This window comes from Cnephaeus nilssonii (genome assembly GCF_951640355.1).
Source record: "Cnephaeus nilssonii genome assembly, chromosome: 13".
Classification (NCBI taxonomy): domain Eukaryota; kingdom Metazoa; phylum Chordata; class Mammalia; order Chiroptera; family Vespertilionidae; genus Cnephaeus; species Cnephaeus nilssonii.
This window is the reverse complement of record NC_137084.1, coordinates 67,019,536-67,041,333: the sequence shown is the minus strand read 5'-3', so window position 1 is coordinate 67,041,333 and position 21,798 is coordinate 67,019,536. Positions and strand designations below refer to the sequence as shown.

Below are 21,798 nucleotides of genomic sequence, written 5' to 3'. Positions count from 1 at the left end.
TCCATGTTCTATTTACTCTGTCACATCCACTATCTTCCAACTGTTTTTCTTCTGCCACTGTATTCAACAGTTCCTCCACAGTTTCTCTGCCTAAACCATTGTGGCTCTACAGGCCATTCTTCCTGAGATGCCCACCCACTGAGCAGAAGCAAGCATTTCTCCCTAGAGCTGAGAGCATACTTTCATCTTCCCTCCCCACTCAACCTCAACAGCAAGACAAACAGGCAGAGCCTGGCCCTCCCCTCAGATAGGGAAATATTTTGTGATTATAATTTGAATTGGGGTAGGTTTTTTTGTTTTTTGTGTGTTTTTTTTTTTTTTTTTTTGCGTAGCTTAATCAACATTTAATGGCAATATTACAAGCTTTTCACTTTTAAAAGGAAATCATATCAAGTTAACTTGATATAGCAAGAAACAAAACCAACACCCCCCCCCCCAAATAACTTTATTCTTTTTGAAACTGTTCCTTTTGAAAACATCTAATCTTTATTGTAGTAACAATACACATTGCATTTGTGTATAGTCTTCTGCAGGGCAAGTGTTTAGGAGAAGCATAGATCAAATTGTAACAAGAAACAGTTTAATTCATCTTTAATTGATACATTTTAAGGTAGCTTTAATTAAAGCAGTGGAGCATTAACTTCTGAAATAACATAAAGAGGAATCAAAAGCATTTATAGTGATCAATAACATCTGTAAGGCAAGTTCACTTAATGTTGTAAAACTGGCTAATTTATATTGCTGTGCAATGTTGAAAATCTCTAAACAAAATACTCTTGGATCAAGACACTCAATATAACTTTTAATCAGATCACAGCCACATGAAACCTTGAGTCTTCAAACTTTGAAAACACTGGCCAGTACTCAGAAAGTGATAAATAGTAGAAATGAAACAAAATGATCTTTTAAAAATTAGAACATTATTAAAACAATGCAAATTTATAAACTTTTAAAATCACTGGATCAGATTTCTTAAATCAAAGTATAAAACCCTATATGGTACATTATATACAAGAAGTTCTTTGTACATGGTAATAGTTACAAGGTATCAGATTCAATAAAATAAATCTGAGAAAAACATTCCTTGTAACCAGAGATATTACAGAATACTAATTCAGGAAGTTATTCAGCAGCTTATAAAGAAATAGGAAGTTGTTGACCAACTACTTGAAGAACTATTTCCTGTAGGAAAACTATAAGAAAGCTGAAGAAGGCAATACTTTTCAGAGTAATAAAGAGAAATGATTTTTAAAAAATAAAAGCTCAATATACAACTTTGAAGAACTTAGTTTTAAACAGTAAATTCAGTAGAACAAATATTATACCTAATACACAGGCTAAGCTTTTTTTTTTTACATACTTCACATTTATATAAGAGCTTAAATATGTATCATTGATAAATGTAGGTAGAATCACCATAATTCACTTTATCACTTGTCAAGCTAAGGTACAAGTCTTTTCCAGAAGATCTCATTAACCTAGGAAGAGCTTTAAAAATACCAATGGTTGCCTGTCCATAATCCTTCTTCAGTAATTACTCTGCCTTCAAACAAGAGGATGGGCCAATTGACTTCAAAGTCATTCATCTGTGGTTACAAGGCAACAATTAGTTGCTTCCAAAGTCAACATTTATAAGTTTTCAAACACATCACATCACCTTCTAAGTTTGGACCTTTTATGATCAGATTTCTTCATGATAAGTATAAATCTCAATCAAGTATATACTTGGTGTTATTTTTTTAATCTTCACCTGAGGATATTTTTCCATTGATTTTTGGAGAGAGTGGAAGAGAGAGGGAAAGACGGAGAAAATATTGATGTGAGAGAATCAATTGGTTGCTTCTTGCCTACATGCACCCCAACCAAGGGCCCGGGCCGGGGAGGAGCCTGCAACTAAGGCCCGTGCCCTTGACTGGAATCGAACCCAGAACCCTTCGGTTGGCAGGCTGATGCTCTATCCACTGAACCAAACAGGCTAGGGCCAAATTATATACTTGTAAGTGAAAAGTTAGTTCCAACCTAAAAAGATATTAAGATATAATTTTTCACTAGTTGTAAAATATGCAACTAATTTTTCATTCTACATTTAGCTGGCAACAAGAATTTTCTTTAGCCACAAAAGGAAAATATGTAAGTATGGATTGCAAGGAGAGCCTGACTTTGAAACATTAAGACTCGGATAAAAATGAACTTTGACAGAAGCAACTTGGCTCCAAAAGCTTCATTCATTATCATTTTTGACTCATAGGATAGATATTAATCATTTACCCATGCAGTACACAAAAATAAGTTGTTTATGACAACTCAAAGAGCCAATAATTTCATGGAAGTAGCTAACAACTGCAAGTGAACTAATCTTTTCATAACTTTTCTCCAAACTGCATATTGTTCATAAACAGACAATCTTTAGAAGAATAATACCCATCTTTCACTATAATTCCTGACAGGTACCAGCTAACCCATGATTTTGCCTGCTTTTACTGACCAAGATCTCTCTCTCAGGGAAAATCTATTTCTGAAAGGTATATGAGAAAATTATTCAACTGAGGCAAAAATCCTAATACTTTTTAACATATAATAAGCCTAATTTTACTTCCACATGAGTCCCTCAAAAATATTTCCCTGCCCCATTTTTTTTATTGAGGTATACATACCTCATTACATACAACATTATTCAGGTGTACAACATGATTTGGCATCTATATATATATAAAAGCCTAAGCGACCATCCAACTGTTTGACTGGTAGCTATGACATGCAATGACCACCAGGGGGCAGATGCTCAATGCAGGAGCTGCTGAGTTGTGGTGACTTGGCAGCTGCAGTTCTCGGGTGACGCACCAGAACCAGAGAGGAGGAAGCTCAATTCTGGGGTGCATCAACCGAGAACCGCCCTCTTGCAATCCAGGACCCCTCGAGGCATTTCAGAGAGCCGGATTCAGCCTGATCCCCACAGGCCAGGCAGAGGGACTCCACCGGTGCACAAATCCGTGTACCCGGCCTCTAGTTTATACACACACACACACACACACACACACACACACAACAAAATGATCACCACAATAGTCTAGTTAACATCTGTCACCATACATAGTTACAGAATTTTTTTAAAATATATTTTTATTTATTTCAGAGAGTAAGGAAGAGGGGGAGAGAGAGAAACATCAATGATGAGAGAGAATCATTGATTGGCTCCCTCCTGCACACCCCCCACTGGGATCACAATCTGGGCTTGTGCCCTTGACCAGAATCGAACCTGGGACCCTTCAGTCTGCAGGCCCACTCTCTATTCATAGAGCCAAACCGGCCAGGGCCAGAATTTTTTTTAACTTTTAAGATTTACTCACTTAGCAACTTGCAAATAATGAAATTCAAAACTTTTGAAGAACAATCATGTTTATCACTCTTTTTCACAGGTTTCTTTGTGGGTTTTTTTTTTTCTTTCCCAGGTGAGCTTCTCTCCTCTCCTGCAACCATTACTCTTGTGGCATAATTTTCATATTATTTGGCCTGGTGTACCCTCCCTGCGGGCCCCCTGGAGTGGGGTGCTCAGCGTAATGTGGTATATGTACACACTCTTCATTAATCCATCTTTATCAAATATCTTTAAGAGAAACACTTCTCAAAGGAAGAACCATTGGAGGTTTTAAAAAATAAATTATATGACATTTATTTCTGCTCAAAACAAAAGGATTACTCAAAATGAAAATATACGCAGATGTCACCAATAAGCAATTATTACAAAAGACTGAGGAGAGCATAATGTTGCTCTTTAACCTTATACTTTCAGCGACAGAATCAACCAAAGAAAGAAGGAAAGCAGGCTATTAAGCTGTTTAAAAATCTCCCCAGGTTAGCATGTGACCCAGCAGGGAGAGGTTCAAAAAAGTACAGCCTTTCTTTTTCCGCCTAACAACCTGGTTTGTTTCCACTCTTTTTCCCTTAAAGACACATCCTCACAGCTAGCAGCTCTTTCAATCATTTACTTTGGACGCCTGCTTGAGAAGAAATGATCTTGCTCATGCAGATGAGTTTGCCAGACTTGTGTGTACTTTCCAGTCTCAGGCCCTTTATTGTTCTGGTTGAAACTTGACCCTTTGAAATGGATACCAGGACATCAGAAAACGAATTAAAAGAAGAAAAAAGTTGCAGTAAAGGGAACAAAAACTGTAGAAATTTTTCAAGATCAAACTTTTTCCTCTGCTCATCCCCTAAATAAGCCTGTCACAAAACTGTATCTTACGTTACAAAGTAACAACCTACCCTAAGAGTCAATTAATATAAAATACTAAGAATCACACAATAAAACAGTATCATTAATTGTATTATCTAATCTAATAAATATATGTTACATTTGCCTTAGGAGTAGATTGCCAAGACAGATCTCAATCAAAACAGTTTTTCACTCTATTATCTCAACCTGATTAAATAGTACTAAGTAAACTACTATTTTAAAACAACAATTTCAGTCTGTAATAATTACTTTTAGAAAACATTTTGTACACACTTAAACAAGCCAAGCCAAACAAAAATATTAAGGTCTTATCTATAATTTCAAAGTGAGAGGGGATGAAATTTTATTTTTATCTTTTCAGCTTTGATGAAATTTTACCATTTTGTTAAGCACAGAAAGTCTGATAAAAATAAATAACCCAATGGCCTTATTTTTACTTTTCCAAAGGAGGGATTCAATTTTGAAGACCTGTAGTAAGTTTGCCACTAAGAGGTTGTATATTAAACCTAAAAATTCTGTTTCTCTTTACATTCTGGGGGGAAAAGCCCCTGATAAATCACATCAAACTGCAGCTACATGGTTTGTTATTTCACAATCTAAAATGCTGTAAAATTATACTCCCAAAGAAGTCCTACTATTTTGTAACTCTTCTTTACCAGTAAAATGTTTATTTAAAAAGATATTAGTACTACACATAACTCATAAGGCTACACCAGCCCTATAATTCTCACAATTTGAATTTTCTCATGGTATTCTTTCAGTTTTGAGCTAGATTAATTAATAGGTCTGGCGCAAACTCAAAATGAGAATACCCAAATTGCCACATGAGATTATTATAAGTCTCTGAAACAAGAATCAATCAAGCTTTCAAAATTTACCCAAGCTAAAGAAGGTATTTCGATAATACCAAACTGGGAGAAAATAATTATGGAAGTTTAACTGAACTTGACAGAAATATTAAGTAAAATAAAAAATAAATGGCTTTTTAATTCTTGATACCATTGTACTGTGTTTTCCAAAATACACTTTCCTTAGAAAACTATCTCCCTCCATTATTTTCACTTACTTTAAGAAGTATCTCTGACCAGAAGATGTCTTCGCCATCTCCCAGCCTGCTGGCAGAGGTACATCATCAGGAATTTCAAAAGAAGACTGTCGAAGGTGTTGCGCAGTGGGGGTAGCTGCTGGGCCAGAGACCACTCCTGTGGGGGTCAGTGTCCCAGGAGACACAGCTCCCAGCTGCAGTGAGGCCGGAGAGGAATGAGCTCGAACATGCTGTGGAGTCAGGGCTCCGGCAGTGCCTGCATCAGTACTGGCCTATAGGAATATTAAAATGAAATTTTTAAAATTGTTTTTAAGTAGTCCCTTTAAATTTCCTAGATAGACTTTCATTGCAACCAAATATCTACGTACCAAAGGCAAATTTCAACATTTAATATGTGACAGAGAGGAATACAGGTATGCAGATGGATATTTTTAAAGGTTTTATGTAATTGTAATATGTACTTTTACATTTATAATTTTATTGATGAGCAATACATTTAAGTGAATTTTCTACCCACTACACATTTGATGTGCTTTCTACATATTTTAAAGACAAGTTGTACAGAATGAATGGAACATCCCTAAATTAATAAATTTTGAATTTTAAAACCTAATTTCTATAAGGTCAATGAAGCATGGGTGCTTTCCCAAGTTTTAAAGTGTTCCAGGTATAAATGTAAGCCAAGGAACATAACTGCAATTTTTTCACTAGCTAATATATAAGTAGTTAATTTTTTTCCTAAGCTAAGCCCTAAACACATGACAACTGTCATTTTTCTTTTCTCATCATGGACAAAGGACATCAGTAAAACCATCACAAGTTATATAACTTATAATGAATGCAAAAGATTTAGAACTAGCCAAATGTTCTTAAAAGCCACGTAACGAATGAAAATCCAACTATATTATTTGTACCTAGATAATAAAGATGTCAACAGTTCAATTACAATACAACTTAAGAACTTACACACTTACACATACATATACATATGAATGAATTTACATCCAATAGTTTATGGGTATTATTTACAACCCACACACTATTCATAATTCAGTTATTTGAATTCCATTATTAGAATTAGGGATTGATTATCAAAAAGTTAGAATTTCCTAGATTCATCTATGCAAGGAAGGGAGACTGGAAGCAATCAGAGAGGCATTTATGCCTTAAAGTCATGTTCATTTCTGAGTTTCCAATCAGAATATATGTGAATTAGGAAATCATTAGCAAAAATAAAACTTACAGATGCACATCACTTAAGAAACTTATTAAAAACAAACAAATCTACATTAGACAATAGTACAAACCAATAAACTCCTGGATATAAATTCTTGTGCAATTAGAGTATACTTTTTAGCTGCAATTGCATATAGGTGCCACAAAATGGGGAATTCAATCTTCTCCTATGTGTATTATGCTTTCAAAACATATTAACTAGCAGCATAACCCTAGTGCAATGCCAACACACATTTTTCCCATGAGTCCAGAAACCCACTTCCAGGAGTAAAAGAAAAAAGCATAAAGTCTACTTCTTACAAACTGAAGCATTTAGGCAAACAGCTAAATTGTTTTTTTCCTTTCTCCTTCTTAACCCATGTTTTTGCCAGCAGGTTGAGTTTTTCTGAATTCCAAAATCCCTTGGTCTGAGGCAGGAGAACATACAACAAACAGGCTTGCAAGTAGGTGGGGGAACGGGAATGGGGCGACAACTCTACTTTTCCCTCAAGTTACAGCCCAAGTGAACTAACTACATCGCAGTATTTGGAAAACCAATTAACTTTTGGGCAAAGTTCCTAAGCTGAAATTTAGCCTGAAGCAAGTTCTTTTTTTTTTTTTAAGATTAAGAAACAAAGGAAAAACCTACACTAAGCAAATCTTCTGGGACCTATCGGAATGTTAGCACTTTTGTAACAGTTTCACTTCAATGCTGCATCAAGTTGACAAAATAATCGAACGCTGTGTGGGTGAAAACAGTCCTGGTTCCTGTCCGCAGCAAGAAACTAAAAAGCCATGGCGAGCCTCGAATTAGTCATCGCTTCCCAAACAGTAACTTTTAATCACAGCTGAACCGGGCAGGGCTCGGCCTGTGAGTCAACCTGCAGGGTATTATCCAAGGCTTGTGTGAAAACCGAGGCACCGTAAGGCGCCACTCGGGTCCGGCGCAACGTGCAGATGTGGCTAATTTAATCGCATTTCAGCAGACGGTAAATAATAGTCTGCAACTGGGAAACCAGCACGTGAACCGTCCAAGCTGGACGAGAGCGAGCCTGCCCGAGTGTCCAAGGAACGAGGGAAAGGCAAGCGGGTGAAAGCGCTGACTCCCATCAACAACTTCCAGGAAAGTCTGGATCCTGTAACCAGAAAGGGCCGGGGCTGCGAGCAAAAGACATGCTTTCGGGGGCGGGCGGGGGAGGCACGGCCCGAAACCGAAGGGACGGGGTTCCACCCCCGCCCCTCACCAACCCTGGGAAACAAGAGAACAATTCTTGGACTCCCCGGGAGGGCTGAAGGGGACCGAGAGGCCCCGAGGAAAGGGGGGGGATCGGGGCTCCACTTCACAAGCGCGGCCGCCGCTGGCAGCGCACCCACTCGGATGCCAGGGGCGCCCCCTCCCCCACGGCGGCGGCGGCGGCGGCGGCGGCGGCGGCGGGAGCGAAGGTGCGGGCGCGGAGGCGGCGGCGCGCGCATTGTGCAGCCCACCGCGGCCGGCGGCTCTCCCCACCCCCTTCCTTCCTACCACCTCCCCCGCCATCCCGCCAACCTCCCGGGAACCCCAGGGAGAAAGAAAGAAAGAAAGGAAGAAGGGGAAAGCACGCCCCCCGCGGCTGCCACCGCAGAGACCAACTCCGAGCGGAAAAACAAATCTCGGCCCCGGACTCCGGGAGGAGCGCGGGAGCCGGGCACCGCGGCCCAGCGGGCGCCTCCCGTTTCTCCGCGCCCCCGGGGACCCCGCCGCCCCCCTCCCCGCTAGAGCTCCCGGACCCCGCCCGGCCCGGGGCCCGCCAAGCGGCGAAGGGGCAGAGGGGCGGCGCGGTTACCTGTCGGGAGTGGGACTTGGGCTCCGGCGGCTTGAAGAAGGAGTCCGGCAGCTTCCGGAGCCTCATGGGCACCGTCTGGGGCACGTTGGCCGTCTTGGGGTTCATGACGGCGTTGAAAAGCGCCTCCAGGTCGGTCTCCGAGTCCCCTCGGACGTGCACGATCTGGTGTCCGGCCGGGGGGGCCTGCGGCGCCGCCTGGGACCCCGGGGGTGCCGGCTGCCCGGGCCCGGACGACGGGCCCTGCCCCTGCGGGGGCTGCGCGGGCGGCTGCCCCGGGCCCTGCGGGGCCGACTGAGGCGGCGGCTGCTGCCCGGGATCCATGGTTCCTGCTTCCCCGACGCGCACCCCGACCAGGCGGGCGAGGGCTCCGCCCGGCGCCCCGACTCGACGGGCCCGGACGCGAGAAGCGGCGCGGGCGGCGGGCGGGCGGGCGGGCTGCGCTGGGCGGCGGAGCGACGCTCTCCTGCTCTCAGGGCCGGGGGGCTGCGCGGCGGCCCCGCATCCCCCGCCCCGGCGCCTCCGCCCCCGCCCCGCGCCCCGGCTCCACTGGTCTGGCGGCTGCGCCTCGGGAGGGGCTGCGAGGCCGGACCCGCGGCGCCTGGGACCTGGCTCCCCTGCCCTCCCGGACGGACGCGGGACGGCTCGCGGCCTGTGCCCTCCCCTTTTCTCTTCTACTTCCTTTTCTTGTCCCTTCCTTCCTTCCTTCCTCCCTTTCTTTTCCCCGCGGCGGCTGCGCCCGACTGAGACAGAAACTCGCCTCCGACGCCAAAACTAAAGTTGAGAGAACCGCCCGCCCGCGCCGCTCGCCGGCTCCGCCTCCTCCCGGCTCTTCCTTCCTCCGCGCGCCCGCCCGCACCGGATCCGGGGCCGAGGGAACTTTCCCCGGCGGCCGCCGCATTCCTGCACACGCCGGCCTCCGCGCCCTCCGCCGCACGTGACCGCCGCCCGGCGCGGCCCGGCCCGGCCCGGCGGGGCCCCGGCGCCCTCGGCGGAGGCCGGGCTGGGTTGGAAGTCTGGCCGCCCTGGGCCGCAGGAAGCGCAGCCCGGCCCCTCCCGGCCGGTCCCCGGGAAGGGTCCCGCAGGGCCGCCGGTGCGCCCCGCGCTGCGAGTGGAGGACGGGCCGGGAGGTGCCAATCCACCGCCACCCGCCCGCGGGAGCTCACCCGCACCCAGCGGAGGGCCGTGCGGGGTTGAAGCCTCAAGGAATAGGTCGGAGTTCCATTACAAACCCGTGAGCAGGCACTGATTTTGATAAGGGTCCTTTCTTTGTAACGTCAACCTGATTTGTTCACTTTGTGCAAACCCACCCCCCCTGCAAAAGGGATGAACGGTCACTGTACTTTAAAGTTTTGAGACTAGATCTGTGACTGATGTGATTTACTTTTGAAAAACCCCACCAATATTGCCTTTTTTTAAAAAGTGAAAACTTTTTTTAACACTGAAACCTGCGACATAGACATGAAACCTGAGCGAAAAGAAGTCGGTGCTTATGGGTTGCAAGGATTCCTCTGTGTACCTGCCTCTCATCCTCAAGGGCACGGGAGTCCACCCCCTCTTCCTCATCCCTGTGCCTGGCACAGGGTGGACTTCAGTGAATGTCGGCTGAATAAGGAATGAGAGGAGCTCACCCCAGCCACCTGGTTCTCTATGTGAAATCATTAAAAGCAATGGAAAACATATTTTTAATTCATACATTCCGATTTTTAAAATAAGCAACTTCGTTGAGCTATAAACAGACTATAGGGCTCATCCATTTAAGCAACTCGGTGTTTTTAGTATATTCACAGGATTGTGCAACATCACTCTGATTTTAAATCCACCAGCCCATTCTTAAAGAAGCCTAACTTGTTTTAATGATTTTGTCTGCAGTGCTCGTGGAGCAGATGTATAAATAGGTTTAAGCAAGAAAAGGTCCCCTGAGCAAAAAGATAATCTCCCTCCAGCCAGGACATGCCCAGGAGAATTCTGAGGAAGGATCTGGATCACTTGGTGTGAGAGGGTGGGGTCCGGTGGAAAGAGGCTGCGGGCCCTCAAGATTCTAAAGCAGGGTTCCGCTCAACTGCTCTGAACCCCAATTTCATCTGAAGAAGGATTCCCCTTAGTAAAGCCCCCAATGCTCCTTAGATTTATCCCCACCCCATACCAAAATGTTAAGTGTATTTAACCATACACGTGTAGGTTCTGGAGTTACAGCGATTTGAGTTCAGTTCCCAGTTCCACCATTTTACTAGCTGTGAGACATTGCGCAAGTTACTTATTACCTGTTCTTTAATTTCTTTAATATTGTGGTCACCGGTAATAACAGCCACTTCATATGTTGAGGCATTAAATGAGTCAGTGGACATAAAATAAGTACTTAGCTCAGGTTTTGGCCTATAAGTTCTGCATAAATGTCAGCTGCCATTGTCCAGGTTCACAGTTTACTTCACATGTAGTGACACGACCTCTCTTTTGCAGCAACTCCTCCCGCTTCCCCCGGATCCTGTTGGCAGTCCCTTCCTCTCATGTCCAGTAATCAACCCACACAAAGCCTTTGGACAGAAACTACGCATTAAAAACTTCAACTGAAAAACAAGCTTTAAGAACCAAAGTGATTAAAAACCTGGGGTTGTAATGGAAGCTGTCCCTTAACTAGAGCATTTACAACTATGAACGCTATAATTAAAGGGCTTAGGGTACCGCTGAGGTTGCTTTGTTCAATATTGTTTCACCTGCCATTAAAATGAGAACAAAATTGCTTTGATAAGTGGATTAAAAGACTGTTTGGAGTGATTTTATGCTCTGTAAGCACTGCTGAAGCATCGACCAAGATTTTGTAACTTACTATGCCTCATCTATAAAATTTCAATCACAGGTTAGTGTGGAATAACAATAACATGTATTCAATCCTTTGCCCCTCTCCTCCTTTCCAGCCCCACTTTGGGAGCAATTATCAATTTAAGGGACCTTGAAATAGGGAGTTGCCTTCTTCAGACAAAGACCCACCGTTTTCCTGGGTCATTTTCAATGTCCATGGAGATCACTATCTCAAAACGCTAGTCTCGCAATGACTTGACTTCTCAGCTACAATGGACCCTCATCTCCACTCCACTCCAGTCACCTACTCCTATGTCCACACCCCATCTTTGTCCAGAAATACTTCAGCTATGAAATCAAACCATGTTATACTATTCTCTCAATAACCATTTGGTTCTCTGGTTTCATTACTCACCCCTCATTTATTATTAACCTCTCTCTTTCCACCAACCTATCACTCCTGTTTTCCTTTCTTTCCCAATTGAGTTTAGAAATCATAACATTGCTTCAACCTCTCTTAGTCATCTATGCCCTCAATTCCGTTGCCTCATGTATTTCAATGAATCTTTTAAACTGAATTAATCCAATCATCTGCCTTTTTCTATCCAACATCTAAGGTTTATGGGGGCCTGGGCCCCACGTTTAGACATTTTGTCAAACTGAGATTATACTATCATCCCAGAGATCTATACCTGCACCATTCATTGTAGAACGTTAAACTTTGTCCTTTTACCAAATGACACTCTCTTTAATGCATTATGAATTAATGTTTTAAGTAAATTCTGTAATTATCTGGCGAATAGCACAGTTACATTGCATTGTAATTGTTGTGTGTTAAAAGCATTAATTTGCTAAGTGTAAACATTTGAAACATACCTTGGTTTTGTAACCCTCTCAACATTCCAGCATGCTGGAGTTGACTGGGGGCTTGAGAAGAGGAAGCCTCCAGCCCTCTCTCAACCTCTGAAAAGCCTGGCTAACACCCAGGTTCCTCGGGGGTGCTGGAGGGAATCTCTCAGGCGCGTGAATTGGTGTCTTTCTATATTTATAGTCTCTAGCCATCTTTCCTGTGTCTGCAATCAGCTTCTCACTCACGTGACATGGTTATTCTAAACTTTACTGCTCTCCTCGTCATGGTTATTCATCATCCACTTACCCTTTAGAAAATCACATCACCTCCAAGTACTCAGAGAACGGAGACCACCATGCACCAAAGCCCTACAAATCTTCCCCCGAACCTACAGAAACACACGTACAGGACTTTGCTTGCACAAGTACATTTTTTGGAAAGAGCAGTCCACATGCTTGCTTTTCACTTCCTCACCTTTTATTCATTTACCCTCTGACTCAACACATCCAAAATTGAACTCTTTACCTCTACCCTCTTCCACCTCCAACCACACACACACCCTCCCAAGCCACATCCTCCTTCTGATTCACCATCTCAGTTAATAGCATCATGATCCACTCCCTTATTCAAGCCCTAAGTGTCCTCTTAATCACTTCCCTTTACCATAAGTTACATACAGCCAGTTAATAATTTGTGGTGTTCTTTCAGATCTCTGAAGGTCTGCTGCCCAGCTCCATGTCCATTTCTACTTGACTTCCCATCAATTTTTCCAGAGCTTCCAAAATCACGTCCCTGCTTCTAGTTTTATGTGGCTCCTTCCAGTTTTACGTGACTCCTAGTTTTACGTGGCTCCATCAGAATTCTACTCTGATATCAGAGTGATCTTTCTAACATGCGAGTCTGATCATGGTGTGAAACCATTCAGGACAAATTCATGGCATATAACCTTGACCATGGCATATAACCTTAACCATTCTAGTCCTTGCTTCTCTCCTCAACTAATCTCTTGCAACTCGCCTATAAGTGTTATGTTTTCCGGGCTTATTGAACCACTTGTGATTCCTTGAATAAGCCATTTTCCCTCTCATCCTTTGCCTTCTGAAGATGCGGTCCCTGCTGTTTGGAACTCCCTTTTCACCTGGTTTCCCTTGTACTCAACCTCCAACCTATGTACCTACCTCTAACAAAAAGCCTCCTTGGCTTTCGCCTTCTCAGTGGTCCCCACCCCACACACTCGGTGAGAGGCTTCTTTTCGGGGCTCACACATAATCCACCCACCTCCTCCATCATGGCATTTACCATAGTTTGTTGTGATTGTGCATGTGTCTGTGTCCCCAATGCCACTCTGGGTCTCCCATCTCTTTATCCCCATGCTAGCAATGTTGACCATAGGTACGCAGTAAACACAGAAGACAAGGAGGGGAGGAAGGTAAGGTGGTATCCCAGAGCCCAAGAATAGAGGTATGGGTTTGAATGTCAAACAACTCACTTGCTGCCATGATTCCAATTTTGAAAATTCATTCAGTTTCCACAGGCCACACAGATGTTTCTCAGTCATATACCTCTAAGACTTCACAACATTTAATAAATACTAATGAATTCGCTTGAGTTTTCGAATGTTCTTGATGGAATAAAAGTAACAGTTAACATTGTGTCAGACGTTGTGCTGAGTGCTCTAAATGGAATATCCCATTTAATCCTTATAACAATTCTTTGAAGTTAAAATTAAAAACAACCTCTTATATCCCTGCAGTGTGGCTCAGTGGGTGAGCGTCAACCATGCACCAAGAGGTCGCCTGTTCAATTCCTGGTCAGGGCACATGCCCCACATGCTCAGGTTGTGGGCTCAATCCCCAGCAGGAGGCAGCCGATCGATGTTGATGTTTCTCTCTCAATGATGTTTCTCTCCCTTTCCCTCTCTCTCTCGCAAGTAAATAAAAATACATTTTTAAAAACAACAACAAAAACCTCTTATAGATGAGGAAACTGAGGCAGAGAGAGTTAAATAACTTGCCCAAAGTTGTACCGCTAGTATGTGATAGAACTGAATTTGAATCTACATTTCTGATTCCAGAGCTCAAATGCCCCATCAGGAATATTATATTTAATTTCATCAGACAGTTCAAAAAGGTTATTCACAAATTTATGAATGTAGGATATAGGGGTGTAGAAACCCTGTCATTTAAAGAGCATTTTATTTTTTATCAACCAATAAATGCTGGTTTAGAGTTATGAAGTCTTAATGTTAAACATTAAGGACAAAGCTAGGTTGCTCTCTGGAAAGTCAGATTGAAAGTGTGAAGAGACTTTCATTCCAAAGGAGTTTAGACAAAAATTAATGGACAATATACTTATTAGGGGTTTTCATACTGCAGGGACATAGGTTACTGGAGCCCAGCTGGTGTGGCTCAATGGTTGAGTGTCAACTTAAAAACCAGGAGGTCACCATTTGATTTTCAGTCAGAGCACATGCCTGGGTTGCAGGTTTGATCCCCAGTGGGGGGCGTGCAGGAAGCAGCTGATCAATAATTCTCTCAACATCATTGGTGTTTCTTGTTTTCTCCCTTCCTCTCTGAAATATACATATCTATCTATCTATACTAGAGGCCTGGTGCACAAAATTTGTGCACTCCGGGGGAAGGTCCCTCAACCTGGCCTGTACCCTCTTGCAGTCCGGGAGCTCTTGGGGGATGTCTGACTGACGGCTTAGGCCCGCTCCATGGGGAGTGGGCCTAAGCCGTCAGTCGGACAACCTTAGCACTGCTGCAGAGACTGGAGAGGCTCCCGCCACCACCACTGCGCTCACCAGCCATGAGTCCAGCTTCTGGATGAGCGCACTGACCACCAGGGGGCAGCTACTGCATTGAGCGTCTGCCCCATGGTGGTAGGTACACATCATAGCGACTGGTCGTTCCGCAATCAGGCTGAAACCAGCTCTCCAACATCCATTGAGGGGTCCCGGACTGTGAGAGGGTGCAGGCCAGGCCGAGGGACTACACCAGTGCACAATCAGGGCTGGGGAGGGACACGGGAGGTTGGCTAGCTGGGGAGGGACCACAGGAGGGCTCCAGGGCATGTCTAGCCCTTCTCACCCAGTCCCAATTGGCCGGACTCCAGCTAACCTATCGATTGGAGTGTCTGCCCCCTGGTGGTCAGTGCATGTCATAGCAACTGGTCGACCAGTCAACTGACTGCCCCTGGTGGTCAGTGCACATCATAATGAGCAGTTGAGCGGCTTTAGTATATCATTAGCATATTATACTTTGATTGGTTGAACGGCCAACTGGATGACTGAACACTTTGCATTTTAGGCTTTTATTATATAGAATAAAAGGCTAATATGCAAAGTGTCCCCTCGGGAGTTCGACTGGGAGACCAGGAATTTGATCACTCGCTATGACATGCGCTGACCACTAGTGGGCAGTGTGGAACAAAGGAAGGCCCCGGCCGGCAGCTGGCAGCTGGGGAAGGTAGGTCCCGGCCAGCAGCCAAAAGGCCCTGATCGGCCCTGATTACCAGCCAGGCCTAGGGACCCTACCCGTGCACGAATTTCATGCACCAGGCCTATACACACACACACACACACACACACACACACACACACACACACACATATATATTCACAGATAAGGAGAAACAGTCCTAGCACGTGGAGCTGGGCTTCGTGGATCTCTATGTCTTGCTCAGGATTCACTGTACTTCTAACCACATTGGTGGTGATCTCCCAAACCCCTAGAATCCATTACTCTCTGTAAGTTCCCTGTCAGAGTGATCCATTACTGGGACTCAGCTTCCCTTCCTGCTAAAACTGGAGAAGTCCCTGTCTCTCTTGCTCATGATTTTATTCACTCATGGCTTCAATAGCCTCAAAGCTTCTGCTTATTCCCTTCTGTTTCTGGATCTTCCTACCCTCTGCTAGCTATATGTCTGGCACTGAATGGATGAAATTAAGATGAAACATTTATATAAGCACTTCTAAAGTGCTGATTATGTGCCAAGAATTGGCAGTAATTGATATAATTATGCTTATTTCATAGGATAATCATGAGGATTAAATAAGAAGTGTGAATGAGTTTTATTATTGTATTATGTAGATTAAGAAAGCCTGATTTGAATTGACTTGGTATAATTGTGTGATGAGAAATTAAGGAACAGTTTGCTAAAGAAAGTTCTCCTAGGCCTGATAGGACTTGACTATTCAACTCAGAGATATTATTTCAGAGTTCTCCACTTTAATATTTAGAAGATATTTTGTTTGTACCTGAGAATTAACATTGCCCTGAAATTATTTTTATTCTAATTCATGTTCTGAATTCTCAAATATAAAATGTTTATTACTACAGCCTTTAGCAATTATTATGCATATTCCACATTAGATACTAATCAATAATTATGAGCTAGACTCTGGCTTGAAGGAGATCCTTCTGAAGTAGCTAGAAACTACTGTGAACAATAAATGCATAAGGTAATTATCAAGAGCTTTGTTGGTTTTAAAAACTGCTTTTCATTCTAGTTATAGGGAGAAGGGAATCTCAAATCTCATAGCTGCACCTCTAATTTATAGACGGAAAATACCCACTTTTTAAAAAAATAGTACAAATTATTGTTCATACTATTTAACAGATATTATCAGAATTGAAAAATAAATTTAGCACACAGATAGATATTTGAAGTCAGGTTCCCTGCAAAGCTATATATGCAACTAAAGAGTAGGTTCTGCAACTCCCGGGGTAGTTTATTTATTCAGAACCCATTACTTTGAGTTATGTTACAAAAGGTGTTGTTAGACTGGAACTTTTTTACATTTTCTTTCTTTCTTTATTTTTTTAAAATATATTTTATTGATTTTTTACAGAGAGGAAGAGAGAGGGATAGAGAGTTAGAAACATCGATGAGAGAGAAACATCGATCAGCTGCCTCCTGCACACCCCCCACTGGGGATGTGCCTGCAACCAAGGTACATGCCCTTGACCGGAATCGAACTGGGACCTTTCAGTCCGCAGGCCGATGCTCTATCCACTGAGCCAAACCGGTTTCGGCACATTTTCTTTATTGATTAAGGTGTTAATCTATCCCCCCCACCCCCCCTCATGCCCTCACCCTCCTGGTGTCGGTGTCCATTGGTGATGCTTATATGCATGCATACAAGTCCTTTGGTTGATCTCTCCCCCTTACCAAAATAAGTCAGTCAGAGAAAGATAAATATCACATGATCTCACTCATTTGTCGACTGGAATTTTTTTCCTAGGCCATAGCTATAGGTCTAAGTAAGAAAGAAAGACAAAGTCTCAAAGTGTCATCTATTTACCAATTTTAGAGAATAAGCAATTTTAAAGCACTTTAGAAATGAACATTTACATGTAATTATTTTAAAAAAACAAGATCATGTTCATCCCTGTTTAGTTACACAATATCAGTTGGGGTGGGGAACTGGGATTAGAAGAGAGATAAGCTACAATCTATGACAATATTTCTTTGTAAAAAAAAAAATCATGCCAACTCTTCACTCATTTAAGTTGGCTTCTCTGATATTTTTCCCTGATAGCAGAAAAAATATTTATGAGCAACTCTACTCAGATTACTATCCGGGTGAGTTAGTTGCCTAAACTGATAAGCATACACCAGGTTATGACAACCTTCCAGAAAGGATTGGGGGCACAGGTAAATTGCTCAAGCCTGTTTCTTTTTTTTTTTTTTTTTTTTTTGCATCTTGGAGGACCTGTCAGACCTATTACAGAAAGACACACTCCTTTCAAATATTATATGTATTTTTCATATTATACCACAATAGATGCATTTTGGTTAATAGGCTTCTCTTTTTTAAATAAAATGTTATATATACTGCAGTAAAAAATCATTTTAAATCAGATTTATTTTTCTTCTACAATCTAGCTAAAGTTGTCCATATGGGAGAAATTAGTTTGTTCTAGAGCTGGAAGTGAAGAATGTCAAAGTATGAAGCCCTTCAGGCTTAGGGCAGAACCAAGTGCAGCAAGTAATGGAGACCCCAAAGAGCCACACCCGCGCAGTGAGCAATACAGACTGTCACATTCAGGCTTGTGCTTTCTACATCGAGGCTTGAAAGTAAAGGCCCGTAGGTCTCATCATTAACCACACTTTACTAAGTTACACAAAAAATGAAAAGGTTATCTTCTAAAAATACTAAACATATTATGTTACCTACCAGTGTTTCTCAAGGTATAGTCTCCAAACCAACATCAGCGTCAATGAAAATTTGTTAGAAATGTAGCTTCTCAGGCCATAAGCCAGACCTACTGAATCAGAAACTCTGGAGGGAGACAGGGCAATCTGGGTTTTAACAAGTCCCTGTAGGCGATTCTGATGCAAGCCAATGTTTGAGAACACTACTCTATATTATGTTCCACATCCTGTTTTTGTTCTATAAATATTGCTTTGGAAACATCATGCATTAGATAAAATCCCTTTACAATTTTATAGATAAACTGGAGGCCCAGTGCATGAAATTTGTGCATGGGAGGGGAGGGGGTCCCTGAGCCCGGCCTGCACCCTCTCCAATCCGGGACCCCTAGGGGGCTATCGGACTGCATCTTGTAATCTGGGACCACTGGCTCCTAACCGCTTGCCTACCTGCCTGCCTGATTGCCCCTAACTTTGCTCCTGCTGGCCTGATTGCCCCTAACAACCTCTGCCTCACCCCGCACCTGGGATCCAGGATTCCCTCCTCCGGCCGGTCGCAGGCACCCAGGACCCAGCCTCCCCTTCCTCTGGCCAGCCCAAGGCACCCAGGACCCGGGCTGGCTTCACCTGGGCCAGCCACAGCCACAGGGGATCGTGGGTGGGTGGCTTTGCCTGGGCCGCAGCTGCAGGCACCCAGGACCGCAGGGCAGGCGGCTTGTCCCTCTCCTGGACTGCAGCCTGGCAGTTCCCCATTCCTCTCTCGCAAGCTCATTTGTGCCTGGCTGGTCCCATTCTTCTCTCTCCAGTGTTAAGTGTCTGAGCCATTATGGTGTGATGGTGTGAAGGCATATTTGCATATTAGCTCTTTATTATATAGGATACCCCTTTAATCTCATTATTTATTCCATAAATATATATATATATATAGTATATAATGTTTTTGACAATTGAAAAAAATCTATTTATTTGATAACATTCATGTTGTAATGAATCTCAAAAAGCAATGTCTTGAATCTTACATGAAAGGTAACAATGAATTCTATTTTCAAAGGTCTCTTAAGCAGTGATTCCAATATGTTTGCAGTTTTAACATTCTGTGACTATTGTTTCAACATATGCATATCTTCAACTAGACATGTGGCACAAAAATGTTTTTAAAACCATTAAAGAGGAAATAAGTAGATAATAAGAGACACATCAGAGAGGTTGATGTATTCTTCAAAGATAGTTTTTAACGTAATGGTTTTGAAAACATTTTTTGTGTTCAGTGGGTGTGGCTTAGTGGTTGAGCAAGGACCCATGAACCTGGTCAGGGCACATGCCTGGGTTCCCGGCTCAATCCCCAGTAGGGGGCATGCAGGAGGCAGCCAATTGATTATTCTCTCTCATCATTGATGTTTCTATCTCTCTCTCTCTTCCTTCCTATCTCTGAAATCAATAAAAAAATCCTAACTAATAGACAGAATATATAAATTGACCGTCACTCCGTGACAAAAGATGGTGGCGCCCACAGCCAATAAGGAGGGAATATGAAAATTGACGCGACAAAGATGGTGGCCTTCTGCCCCGCCCCAGCCACTCTGGGCCTCTGGGCAGTGCGTGCACGTGCAGGCGCAGAGCATCCGGGGTGTGGTGGGATGCCTGCTATGAGGGGCGTGCGGGGGGTAGAGGGAGCTACAGGAGGGCAGCAGGGCCAGAGCAAAGGTGGAAGGCGGCTCTGGGCCGGAGTGAAGGCAGAAGGTGGCGGCCAGAGCGAAGGCCTGGGTCTCGGGTGCCAGCGACCAGGGGAAGGAAGGCCTATTCTTGCACGAATCTTTGTGCATTGGGCCTCTAGTTAAAAATAATAAAAACAAAGAAAAAATGTTTTGTGTGCCACATGTCATGTTAAAAATGTGAATATGTTACCAAATTACTTTAAGTGGGTTGGTGCCTATATAGATTGTGGCAGGTGTTTTAGTTACATCTCCCTTCTGGCCTCCAGCTAGTTAATGCATATATGTATGTAAATGTGTGTGTGTGTGTGGGTGAGTGGGTGGGAGGGGGGATGGGTTTGTTTACTGAAATGTCTCCAGTCCTTCTGACCTTCCCAGAGGCATCAGACACTTTTCAGCTCACACCTCAATTCCTGGCTGGTCTCCCAGGCTCTATCCGGTCTTTCCCACTCCCATCAATCTTCTATGATTCTACACCCATTTCCCTCAAGTGCCATTTCCACCCTTGCTCTCCAACTCAAAACTGCAGGAATTTCTATATAGGCAGCAACCCACCTAAAGTAATTTTCTTAAAACCTTGTTGGGGTCAGGATTCATGCCTAGCACAATGCTTTGTACAAAAACTTAAATGTTGCAGATAGGGTAAGTAATCTATCATATTTTGCCTTTTATAAAAGGTATGGTGGGATCTTTGGACCAGGAACTGGAAGTTCTGGTTTTAAGAGCTTTATGGCTTTGGGCAAGTCATTTAACCCCGTGCTGCCCAATAAAACTTTCTGCGATGGGGGAAGGAATGATCTATATCTGTGCTGTTTAAAACCAGAACTACTAGCCACATGTGTAGCTACTGAGCACTTGAAATGTGGCTAGTGTGACTAAGGAATAGAATTTTCTGTTTCATAGATGGCCAGTGACTGTCATATTAGACAGAGCAGAAAAACCTCTCAGGACCTCAAGTTCTTGTGTACAGAAGAGAGAGTTGAGCTAAGTGATCGCCTGTGCCTTTTAGTTCTAAAATGCTGTTATTCTAATTCAGCACAACAAATTCATATGCACATTTTGGGAGTTTAACTTTTAACCTCCTAAAACAAAATACAGTTCTAATGAATGTTAAATTATACACTTTGACACATAGAAATTATGTAAATAATGGTCATCACAAATTGTAATCAATTGTGTATAAATGACTTTTTGGACAGTAGGAAGCATATATTGTGACACTGACCACCGGAGAACGTGCGGTACTTGGAGAGGACTTATCAGACTGAAAGATGATTCAAGAACCGAGAAACAAGACATTGAGTAAAGGCGAAAGATGTGGGATTGCTTAGAAAAATGACTGTGGGAAGACTTAATAATTATATCCAAGTATATACGAAGGGTTATTAGACAGAGATGATGTCCAGATGTTCTCCATTTACTAGACGCAATAGACGTTAGTTGAACGATCTACTTTCCTAAGGCCTATCTGCTGCTGTATTCAAGACAGTTTGTAATACCACATGTATTTTCTACCTCTTCACTATTAGTGAGGAACATTCTCTCTGCCTGAAAATCTTTCCTCCCCTAAGCCAATCCGCGACTGCTGTTTCTTTTAAGGTGTACTTTAATTCCCTTCTCTAGGAAGCCTTTCACTGTGGATCATCCTTGACTGATCACTCTGGGTCCCTCAGAACGGCAGTGCTATATTTAACCTTATTTTATATGTATGAAGTATTTTAAGAATAAGTGTTTTATTCTACAATATGTTAAGGGCATAGAAGGGTGTCAGTTGGTAAAAAAATTGATTGAATAAAAGTCTATTTATATGGTTATAGATGCTTTCCATTTTACTATTTCTCTCACACACCTTTCTAGTAATGAAAAAGAAAAATAATTTAGATTCTTGGTGTTTGCTAAAGCTCAGTGACATTTTCTCTTTACAAAAGAAAAAAGATAAGATAAACAGGAATGGTAAGTTTCAG

General features: G+C 43.1%; 1 protein-coding gene across 12 annotated transcripts in view; it reads right to left on the bottom strand.

The window, feature by feature from the left end:
* The window catches only part of YAP1 (Yes1 associated transcriptional regulator), a 128,742-nt gene extending 119,624 nt beyond the window's left edge, over positions 1 to 9,118 (bottom strand). For 4 of the 12 annotated variants that reach the window (XM_079788736.1, XM_079788735.1, XM_079788739.1 and 1 more), the window contains exons 1-2: positions 8,318 to 9,115; positions 5,301 to 5,551 (exon numbers count right to left, since the gene is read on the bottom strand). In XM_079788736.1, the coding sequence (XP_079644862.1) occupies positions 5,301 to 5,551; positions 8,318 to 8,638 (572 nt within the window). In that variant the 5' untranslated portion in view covers positions 8,639 to 9,115. Of the gene's footprint in view, positions 1 to 5,300; positions 5,552 to 8,317 lie in introns of all 12 variants that reach the window. The other 8 variants (XM_079788742.1, XM_079788733.1, XM_079788738.1 and 5 more) reach the window with 5 other exon arrangements.
* Positions 9,119 to 21,798: the final 12,680 nt, after the last annotated feature.